Source organism: Phalacrocorax aristotelis, chromosome 10 (genome assembly GCF_949628215.1).
Source record: "Phalacrocorax aristotelis chromosome 10, bGulAri2.1, whole genome shotgun sequence".
NCBI lineage: Eukaryota > Metazoa > Chordata > Aves > Suliformes > Phalacrocoracidae > Phalacrocorax > Phalacrocorax aristotelis.
The window spans coordinates 8,151,879-8,163,647 of NC_134285.1; the positions used below are offsets into that span (position 1 = coordinate 8,151,879).

At 36.3% G+C, this 11,769-nt stretch overlaps 1 protein-coding gene across 7 annotated transcripts in view; it reads right to left on the minus strand.

Moving 5' to 3' along the window:
* Window positions 1-11,769, minus strand: part of TRRAP (transformation/transcription domain associated protein) — a 101,808-nt gene that overhangs the window by 58,994 nt on the left and 31,045 nt on the right. For all 7 annotated transcript variants that reach the window (XM_075105018.1, XM_075105016.1, XM_075105017.1 and 4 more), the window contains 11 exons: window positions 11,460-11,720; window positions 10,318-10,479; window positions 8,988-9,084; window positions 8,416-8,537; window positions 6,828-6,998; window positions 6,003-6,071; window positions 2,113-2,232; window positions 1,680-1,799; window positions 1,168-1,332; window positions 652-833; window positions 176-374 (listed from right to left, as the gene is read on the minus strand). In XM_075105018.1, coding sequence (XP_074961119.1) covers window positions 176-374; window positions 652-833; window positions 1,168-1,332; window positions 1,680-1,799; window positions 2,113-2,232; window positions 6,003-6,071; window positions 6,828-6,998; window positions 8,416-8,537; window positions 8,988-9,084; window positions 10,318-10,479; window positions 11,460-11,720 — 1,668 coding nt within the window. The remainder of the gene's footprint in view (window positions 1-175; window positions 375-651; window positions 834-1,167; window positions 1,333-1,679; window positions 1,800-2,112; window positions 2,233-6,002; window positions 6,072-6,827; window positions 6,999-8,415; window positions 8,538-8,987; window positions 9,085-10,317; window positions 10,480-11,459; window positions 11,721-11,769) is intronic.

Here is an 11,769-nt window from a genome sequence, read left to right on the forward strand (position 1 = left end):
TGAATTGCTGTCTCTGTTTATTATCGCTCTTCTTCAGGTATGATATTTTCACCTAAATGGCTCTGCCAATTATCAAACTCGTTGACATTTAAGTAAGCAAGTTTTGTTGCCCTAGTTTCTAAGAAGAAAATTAAACCTAAATACCAGGTTTCTTTGATTTAATTGCTTTAGTTACCTTGGCTTTAAGCTCATCTCCAAAGTTTGGGTCATTGAAGTCTACAAACCGGAAGAACAAAGCCCGTTTTTGGGGAATACTGTAGTTTTTGGGGATCTCTTCTTCCATATATTCCTTTAAGAAAGTCATATTGCAGAGAAATCGACCCGTAAAAGCCCGAAGCAACTGGAAGAGCAGCTCTATATCACCATAATTCCTTCTGTAAAAGCACATAACGTAAAAAGCTTCTGTGAAAGAGTACCCAACCAAACTACTATGCTGATGACTTGAAGAAACTCATCTGGGTTTTAAATGAGCAGAGAGGCAAGAGCAGGCAGTACCAGAGGCATGGTTTTAGAGCTAATGGCAGTATTATGAAATATATTAGACTTTCTCTTCAATAACTGCAAACCCCTTTCAGTACCCCCATATACCTTTACAACATTTTCAAAATTTAAAAAAGTACACAAGCATAGGAAATAAATGTTTTTACGTACTTGCAGTAATTCAGTAAGCAATATGCTAATAGCTTCGGTTCTTTCCAATTTGTTGCAGCCATATTCTCCTTACGGTGTCTCTCCTGAAAAGCTTCACTCACCCATACACGTTTCAGCTGATTCACCAAGGGATGTTGATTTGCTAACCAACATTCATCATTCTTAACAATAATACTTATGATCTGTCAAAAATAAAACAAGACAAATGCAGTCAACATGCAACTGATGTGTCAGTATAAACAATGGCATAAAAGCACTTCTTTAAGGCCAATTAAGGATTCTAAAATATTTTTAAATAAAATAAAAACTAGTTTAGATCAATTTTTAAAGGAATTCTGGTTTTTTTCTTAAAAAAAGTTTCTGTTGCCATGTTTTCCTCAAAACTTCACATTTCTATAAGCGTTTTTCTACAAGCTCTAATGCATACACACACACTTCGAAGCCTGTATGTAATAGGCCTGCAGCTAAAGAGGTTTTAACTATCTAGTGAAGAGACAAAAAAGAATGAGTTAATACCTTGATAGCCTGAAACTGAAGATCAAGACGCATTGTGGTAGTGCTTGGAGAACCAGGTCTAACAGCTGCTTGAGTACCAACAGGTAACAGCAGAGTGATAAATCGGTTAGGATTAACTGCCAGTACATCTCGTAGAGGTTTGGCATCTTTATGCTTTAAGAAACTCTGAAGAAGGGGAAGAAATAACTTTAATAACCTTTAAAAGCAAAAACACCAAAAGGCTATATCATCCTGTAGCTTTTATATTCCTCACTAAAGTTGCAGAGGTTGTGATATAAACATAGCCTCTACAACTTCAGTAATAATTCTACATGATCTGGAAAGGTATAAAATCAACATCTCAGGACAAACAAATACAAAACGGAGAACAGCTACCCTACAGTCAGAGTAAGACCACAAATAAGGACTATAAGGTCATGCAGGGAAAAAAAAGATGGAAAAAGATAAACTTTTCATTCATCAGCTTTGTGAAGGTGAGGGCTTCTTCCTGCTCCCCTCCCAACACAGCTTACCATAAACATTCTGCTCCACTGTGGATCATTTAAAGTGGCTTCCATCATGAACAGCTCCACAGTCTGTGATGGATGACGTGTCAAAAATTTTATCAGTGGTTCCCTGAATGGACTGCCAGCCTGAAAGATTCATAAAGCTTAAATTAAAAATGCAGAGTACAAACTATTTTACTAACTAGCACTCAGAAAAATATATTTGACTTAGCATTTATGCAGATACAAGATGTTCAGAACTTCTATGATGAGAATTTATTGACAATTTCAAAACTTCACTTCTAAGAGTCTAAGACAAATGTTAACACCTCCTAAAAGGCTTCAAAAGCATATTTATTTATTACATCAAATGCTCCCACATCATGTTTAAAATATTATGGTTATTATATACTGATGTTTAAAAATACTATAAAGCAAAAATGTCAACTTCCACTTTTACCTCAATTAACATTGCTCGTTCTGTTTTCATAACAACTTCCAGCAGAGGTTTAACCAAAGTCTGAGGGGCAGCTGGGATCAGATGGAATAAATTTATAATTGCTGAACAAATCTTCATTTCCTACAGGTTAAAAAAAATTATTAAATTAATATTACCAGCTAAATATATAAAAACATCCTACCTTTTTTTCTTCTCTCTATCAGCAACCAAATGCTAAGGGTTCACATATATACATCATCTACTTACCATGATATATGGAGAAAATTGCTCTTGTTTAAGTCTGCCCTCCTCCCCTTGTAATATGTTTAATTTTATTTTCTTTGTAAGTATATTAGTATTTTACAGGTCAGAGCTAAACATTGTGTAATGATAATGGTGATGGGGGAGTGTACTACATCAAATGGCTCATGCATCGAGATGCCAGACCTTCCTTTCTAAACAGTTTCTCATATACACCCCACAACCCCAGACTAGACATGAAGAAAAAGACAGACAGATTTCTCACAGCACTGTTCAGTATATCTTGCAAACAGCTGGTTACTTCAAAGAAAAGTCAGCTCTGTTCTCCCACTAGATATTAAATTCTTCTGAAGTCCAAAATAATTTTGTGGTTTTATTTCACTGTGTACTTCAAATGGGGACTATATTTCAGCTAACTAGAATGTGGATTTCCTTCAGTAAGAAAAGGGAAAGGGAAAAACAAACATCCACCCTTCACCATCCCTCTGGAACCAATTTCTAGTATGCAGTATACAAAAGAATATTATCAAGTGCATTGCATCTCCTCAACTGAATTGCAATACAAAGTATTAGGCCCCACTCCTTTAACATAATCTGCCTAGACAGACCCTCATAAGACTACTCTCATGGATTGAAGTGCAGGACCGAGAACACGTATAAAATCTTTTGAAAGTACTTATGCCTTCACAGAAGCTAAAAATCCTCCTCTTCCTAGTACAAACATGCTTAACATCCTTAACAGCAAGGTTATCAAAACAACTCTGCCACAGACAAACAGAAGACAATTCACAGCACTGCACTCAAAGGCACAATGCACTCTGCCCAAAACACAACAATAAAACTAACAAACCACAATTTGAAAGAAATAAAAAAAAAGTAAGAACAAACAAAAAAACACAACAACAAAGAACTTCCTGGTGCCTCCACTGAGTTTCTCACCTCTACCCCTTCCACGGCAGGCTGAACCAAAACAGAAGTCACAGCATGAAAAGAAAAAGCCCACAAAAATATCAAATAAATGAACAAATCAGTATATGCTATTCTTCAGGTTGCAGTCAGAAACTGACTTCAGTAGGGTTATTTTCTCATCTCAGACTGAAAGAATGGAGACAATGAGTCTCTCCCATACTCTGAATTGCTCTCCTAAGAATTCAGATGAAAAGCATCCTTTTCTTCTACTTGTACATCATTTAGACATGGCTTCTCAAATATTTGTACTGAACAAAAAGATATTAAAGATTATTACATCAGAGGAAACAATATTCTGGCATTTTCAAAGACAAATTTGTCCAGCATCAATTATGAAACCACTTTCAATACTTGAAGCTATAAAGTCCTGCAAATAGGCTGTAATGCAGAATTTCCACTGCGGTGCCTCTGTTCACAAGAGGGACAGTCGGAGGCAACCATCTGTTCAAAACTTGTTTTTTTCTGTTATCAGACATGACCTAAAAACCCATCCCTTTCCTTGGGGAGGCAGGGAGGATAGAAAGAAAGGATTTAAATCAAAGATTTCACTCATTGGGCCAATGAATTAGATCTTCATTGCTACTTAAAATGTTACGTTTTAATTTGTTCATTTATCTAAACAGCCAGGTCACAGTTCAGGAACACAGTAAGACTGTCATAAAATTATGTAGGTGAACAAAGGGCTTAGTGATTCTAGCATCAATGTGGATCTTTACAGTAGTTGCTTATTATTATGCAGCAATTTTAACTGAGATGTCTGAAGTTTTTAGTTTGTCTGGAATTGCCATTTACATATGAAAAGTCATTCCACAGACTTTTGGACTGTTTCATTAAGAAGCCTTGCTGACTATTTGCACTATCTGCACTATGCTGGAGAACTGCATGACAACACCAGCATCACCATTAAATGGCACCTTCATAAAGTGCTGCTGGAAAAAGATGAAAAACTCCTTAAGTCAAAAAAGTTACTGTAGCAGTGCTCTGTACCATTTCCACTAGCAACCATGAGGCTTTCCTGACCAAGTCCATCCTCCACCGCGTGTTTACCATCTCCTAGATCTAACCACTCAGTCTGCATGACGCAACCCACTTCAATAACACTCCCCAACATTGTTTTAAAGTTAATATCTCAGATTTTAGAATCTCACTATGGTCAAGAAGAAAATCAGAGTAAGAGAAAGGCCAGCTACAGTAACTCTGACCACCAGTTTCACCATCCTAATTTTTCCACATTTAGAAGATATAATTACAGCAACAGCACACTGTACATACGGACATTTGAAGACAGACTGTCATAGCAAGTGTATAAAGACCACACTGGCTGTGACCTCCTTCAGTTTCCTAGAGTTTTGATTTTTAAGGAAACTTTAAAGCAACAACTGGGTGGGAAAACAGGAGTATTTCAATCAGCTTTGCAGCCACACAATTCTATTTGAAAATGTTTCCAAGACTTCTCGCCTCCCTCAAGATGTGACAGTAGATTGCTTCTCAAGTGTCTGGTGTGCACCTCTCCCTCAACATACGTAGGTTTTAAACCAACACTAAAAAGAAAAGTTACAGGTTTAGGAGACTAAATACACAACTACATAGAGACATCAACAGAAGACATCAAAAGTAGAAGAATTCACATTTAAAGGTGACTGAGGGACAACTAAAAACTGTGCTAGAGGTGCCATGTTGTGGTTTGAAACACTAGGGCTACAAAAAGATCTGCAAGGTATCCGTAACCATCACATATGATGAAAAGTGAAGCCCAAAAGAAGAATATAATGGCCTTAGAACTACTCTGACCTGAATAAAATGTGTTTAACTGAAAAACCCACAGGTTTTAAGTTAAAACATAAAAACCTGAATTCTACTCCATTAGAAAACATCTAGGTCAAATACAAAGCAATGACTAAATTTAGATTTAAAAGCTCTCTTTGCAATGACAGGAAGAAGTAATGAAAAGCCATTAAGCCATTTCCATGTCTTGAGAGAAATCAAAAGCCAATCTATTTTCATTCTAATTTGAAAAACAAAGAAATTAATAAAATCCCCCAAATTTTTTCCTAGTTGACTAAATCTCAACATTTAATGTAAGTTATTAATGAAATCTTAATAGAACTATGGGACTTCTGGTAATCTACATGAAACAACACTGAAACAGGAATTCCCTTCAGTGCGGTATTGCTAAGAGCACACTGTTAGTCTGGATGGGAGAGAAATTTTAATGTGATTTCAACTGGTAGATATTGAACTTGTTTTTCATAAGTTATATTTGAAATTTACTAGGATTTCATTATCATTCTGTACAATTTTCAAAAGACTATGTTATGGACATCAAACATGTTAATGAAAAAAAGAGAGATTAGGCTGCTGAGTTCATCAGCCATTCCAATGATGAACAGATTTCTAAGCAGAAAATCATGCATAATAAAAAAAAAACAAAAAACCGTGAGCTGTTCCCACCCCAACCTGTAGAGAATACGCTTTAAAGTAACCACTGTCAGCAGATAAGAAGCTCCTCTGACTAAGATTTGCAACAAATATTCAATATACACATAAGTTCATTAGCTTGTAACAAAACATCAGTGTGTAATCAGTTATGGCAACATTTACAACTGAATGAGTTCTGTAATTCTGAAACATTAATACTATTTACTTCTTGTCTTCCCACATAAAAGCATTCATTAACTTACATTTCCATCACTCCGTTGTCCACCTTTGTGTGTAATAACTACAACTTCCATCCATTTGCGCAGGTGTTGCTATAAAGAGAGGATAATTAGCATTATTCTTCCAATTATACTGTTCCATTTTAGCAAGTGACAGCACATGCTACAAGAAAAGAAGTAGTAGAGGCAGAAATGATTGTCTGAAGGAAACAAAGGGAAAAATTATTAGTCATTTTTATTCCCTCAGATTGAAGAGTTTACTGTGGCAAAGAGTCCTCTCCATGTTCAAGAAAGCAGGGATTACAAGAGCACATACATTAAAAGGGACAAAAATCTGAAGTCGGATAGGCTTACACTTGTTTAATGATTTGCTTGCTATCTATGTATTTAAATATTTAAATATCCAGGGCAAAAGGATAAAGAATTCACATACACAGCTTGAAAACTGCAAATAAACAGGGCAATATCTTCCACCATTTTATAAAATGAAGAAAACACCAAAACAGACTTAGTCCACTGGGAAGTAAAACATATTTTTCAAGGGTTTCCTTAGTATATTATGCTGCTGGCACCTTGCTTAAAGATAAATTTGTCCAAGCAGACCTTAGCATAACTAGGTATGTCTTCACTGGAAAAGAATGCCTCTTAACCTTCTGGTTTAGTAGCTCTTTAGAAATTAACGCAAAATATTTCAAGATTTTTTTTTTCTATTAATTGTGATACAAAAGTCTTTTACTTCCAATATATACGTTGACTCACTACTGAATTTTCTTTGACTTTTCAACAATACGAATGTTAGCTAAAAGAAAATTTCTTCTGGAATGCTAAAGAAAACTTGAATTGCCTTACCATCATCTGATCACAGAATTTATCGTTAAAAGAGTTTGGAAAAAGTCTAGTGACAGATGTCAGACGATTCACAACATTCAGTGTCAGACTTCGATAGTCTCCCAACATCATAAGCAATGGTCTCATGTGTGTATGAATTTGATCAACTTCTATGGTAGCTCCTTCCAAGAACTGCAAGAGAGTACAGGATTAAGATACAGATGGAGAGGGGAGCAACTCTTGTGCAAGCATCTTTCTTAAAATAAATTCTGCTGACTTGATTTTTCTTCTTTTGTTTTGCACTTCCAGATACAATAGCTTAAACAGTATTTATTGCTGAAAGTATATATAGTGACAAGATGGATTTGGGAAGCACTTAAGTATTTCCAACACACCGTAGGATATCCCATAAAATAATCAAGTATGAGATCTTAATTACAGATGGATTGAAAAACTGCCACAGCTATAAATTAAATATACAGCTATGGACAAACTACTTAGACACTGCTCTGTTAAGAGCTGCCTGTGAATCTGGCCAAAGGCAATAGAGCAAATCTCTGTGTTACAATCTGCATGCATTCTGAGTAACATAAAAGGTCAAGAGAATCTGGCTACAAGCAGCCAGGGAGAATATTTCCTGTCAAACCAAACATCCTGTGGGCATGGATTTATCACAGGAAAAAAAACAATCAGAAAAATCTTATACCGAATGCGTAGGTCAGAACAACCCTTATTTGCTCCCCCTTACTTCTCAACACAACTGAATTGTCAGCTAGCCATAAATAGTAAGTACATTCCCTTTCATGACCAGAGTGACGCATAAAGACGATGTCTTACCTCTAATCAGTCAATGTATAGTATTACTATAGTTATATTTTCTGTTACATGCCAGCCAACCTATACATCATTACAAAGACACTACAAGTATTTTTATTATCATTTTCTAGATTTAGAACAACAGTATTAAAATATTGCTGAATCAGAATTAGGCATATCCACTGGGCAACAAATCATGGCATGAGAATATCGTTTTTCCCATCCTTCCAGTTTTTTTACACTACAACCTAGCATCCACAGTACAGACAGTGTAGTGTAGCACCACGTCAGGATTCTAATTCTGACCTTAAACAGTACAGCCACAGTCCTGTTCCATAACGTAACTGCCATACTCTGACACAGACTAATTCTGCTGTATTGCCTACTTTTCCAAAACCAACTACAGGGCCTCTACCACTTCTTTTCAGGACAAAGCAGAAACATGGGAAAAGCTTTTACAATAAAGCCAGATACATACATTTGCAAAATGGCTGGGAAGGACTTACGCTGTTTATTTAGAAAAGAAGATACATTTACAAAGACCAGACAAACAGAAAGACCAGACAGACAGACTGAAATACTTACCATGGTCCTTGTCAAACAGTTTATAATGCTAAGTTCAAACCCCAAAAAAACACATCTGACAGAAACACAATTATATTGGTAACACTAACAAGAACTTAACAAAGCAGCCATTATTTCCTGTAGGGAACTTTCCCAAGAAGCTTTGTAACAAGGAAGTAAAGCAGAGAAAACAATGGCCTTAAAAGCAACATTGTTTTAATACACTAACCTTTCTCATGCATGCTTCTCCTGCCTCCTGCAGTTCATTATTTGTCGAATTAAGTGCCTTGAAAAGTGCAGCAATGATTTTCTCTCTCGACTGAGGCAAGTAATTGCAGGCAGCTAGAGCATCTGCAAATATCAAAGTAAATTTGTTCTTTTTGTTAACTCAATTTCAAAATGCGGGGGGGGGGGGAACCCAAATTCTACATTTCTTCTCTTCAAGGTCCTTTTATTTAATCTTAAATTACAGACAGCTAAAGCATAGCATGCTTTGCCAAAAGCAACAGGCATCATAAAATAGTAAAAGAATGGATATTATATTAAGAGTGTTCTGAAGTTTTCCTAATGCTATATAACATAACTAGTCTAAAAATAACTTTGGGTATATTTCAGAGACTAAATGCTTGTCATTAAGAAAGCAGCAATACTTTCCCATTTTTCTCCAATAAACTGTGACCTCTAAAGAGCAGTCATCAGTCTTCAAGCACCCCAGTTTTCTGCTGATCTTGGGAAGAAGACTGCTCGTTGCTCACAACGATACTTATCTACATCAAATTTTGTTTAGGAAGTTTTACTTACTTAAGGCTGCAATCCGAAGAGGTACAAGCGATGGAAGACTTTTGTAACATGGTAGTTTCATTAAGGCAGCATCTTCAGCCTCACACAAATTCAGTAACTAGGAAAAAAAATAAGCAATCGTTTTAGCACAGCATTCTGAATCATGTTTGAAACAGTATTATCAGCTACCTTTTCAGCCTTGCTTCCTCAAAAGAGGCAAGGTTATGCAAACACACTAACCAACCTCCAGATCTCACCAACAGGCAAAAATTCTACTCAAAATTAGGGTATAAGCTGCCATGAAAACTTGTACTTAGCCAGAGGCAAGTGAGCCCATTAACACTGCCTCCAGAGAAAAGTCAGGCAGAAGTTAGCCATTTTGCATTTTGTTGGCCAAAACCTAGCCGGTCAATTTGCAAACAGGCTGCTCATATGACAAAAGAAACAGAAAAGCTTGCCTCCTGAATGGCAGTAATAGTATTGAAAATACTGAGGAAAGGGGTAAGAGAACTAGGAGATTAAGAAGGAAAAAGTGCTGAGAACATCTTCAGTAATTCCAATGGTCAAGCGTCACTCCCCAGAAGGACAATTCCTTCCTACAGAGCTCTCCTCTTTGCAGGTGAGTGTTTTCAATATACATATGTGGGTTTTGTTATAAAACACTAAGTGGGTTGAAGCTAAGTTATGCAGGTTATCAATGTCCAGGTTGCACCTAAATCCAAGAACACTGTTAAGATTCAGACCTTCACAATACCAATATATCACTCACCTTTACAGATGTTTTTTGCTCTACAGCAGTTTGGTTTTGTCTTAAGGAAAAAACAGAGGATCCTCTGCATGGGCAACTATACCCCATACCTGCCTTGCTAACTGCAATTGCTGTTGGTATCAAAGACCTTCAGAACTTATGTTTGGACAAGACAGCTAGGAAACTAAGGAACTAGAAAGTTTCTCTAAGTTAAATCTACACAGTAGTTTTATATCTGATTTTATTCAAACTGTTAGGCACTCAAAAACCTTAACAAACAATATCCGTGTTTTGATGGTACAACAATTTAATAGATATACTAGGCATAAAATAAGACCTAAACATGAAAGTTAGCGTTACTAGACTAGAAGTATAACACCAAAGTTCATTTAGTATATTTCACACACATCAGAATACTCTGCTTAGCCCAGGGATATTGTAGGTAAAAGGCAGACCTCAGTTCACGTTTCAAAAGATAAATTCTTTGATTTCGGTGAAAGTTTGAAATGCACACAGAAAATACATATTTTTAACAATGAAAGTTCTAATATCATCACTACTGAAGTATCTACGTTCAAATATGAGAACTTAAAGAGAAAGTACCTCTGTGTAGAAAACCTTGTGTTCCACAACATTTAGATCCATTGTAAACAGACGGGGTTGCAAGGTTGTGCAAAATGTATTTCCCTCCATCAGGCCAATCTGGGCATTCGCAGGTTGATGCCTAAGTAAATGCTTTTTAGGAGGAACCATGTCTTGGAGAACCTACACAGGATAATACAGAATACTGAATTAACAGCCTATTCAAGTAACCCCACAGATTTAGCTACTAAGGAGATATCGTTAGTAACGGCACTGTGTTTCTATCCATTTGCTACTGTGGCTCCAGATGTACCTCTTTAGAAATCACTAAGCAGGAAGAAAAGTATTTCTCTGAACTAATTTAATTCAGATAGCAAAACAACTCAGTACCTGTAATTATTACATATTCTCTGTGAACAGATCAATTATATTTTGTAACTTCACATAACATTATGAACAAAAGAAATTCAGAGATTTAAGCATTTCTAATGTTCAAGTCAAGAAACAAGAGTATTTTAAGCTAAAACATCAGAAAAACAAATACATTTACATAAATGCTTTCCATTACACCAACTTGTCACTCTCCTCCACAAATACAGTTAGCAAAGATATCAATTAGGGGGCTTCTCTGTCTCTTTTCAAAGGACAATAACGACTCCACAATTTCATATGTCGTAGTGGCCCTTAGGGCTTATGTTTCTTGTCTTTCAAGAGAATGAATGCTATTAGCTAATTAGCTAGTAGCAAAAAGTTATTTCAACCAGCTTTAATCTTTATAGTCTCTTTCTGGATAGGGAACGGCATAGCAATATGCCTCATATTTAGAGAATAACACAAAATTGAGGTTCAAAATGCAGTATCTACCTTCCCTAGCCTATGTCTGATTGGCAGTAGGACAAGCAGCCCATAATTTCAGGAAGTAAATCAACCTGAAGACACTATAAATACTGGCTAAGTAGTCAGGCACAGCTTGTATGAATCTCCATAGCACTCCAGCCACAGCATATTTTAGAACGGTGAAACTTAGCAAAAGACAAACATATGCTAACAAAAGCCCTATGAACTTAAGTCGCTAATGTGGGAAAATGTGCACAGAAAAGCATTCTTCAAATCCAAACTGCTAAACAACTTTAAACTCACTTTCAGTAAGTATTTCTGTTTACCTCTTTATGTGGCTCCATGATCACTGTGACACTCTTTCCAGTGACCTGTGCAAGTACCTGCAATGAATGCATGGCCTGTTTTCTCACAGTAGAGTTTGGAGAGGTTACTTCTCGAACAAGGTCATGTGTTACATGATGGAAAGACTTTTCCTGTGCTGCTAAGATTTCTTCTGTTTTTTCTTCATCTTTTAATGGAGTTGCACATCTAATCAAAAGCTGTTCTAATGTGGTCTTTGCCATAGCAACTGCTCCATTGGAAACCTAAAGTATCATAGATCACTTTTATTAAATAAGTACAGAACAAAGATCA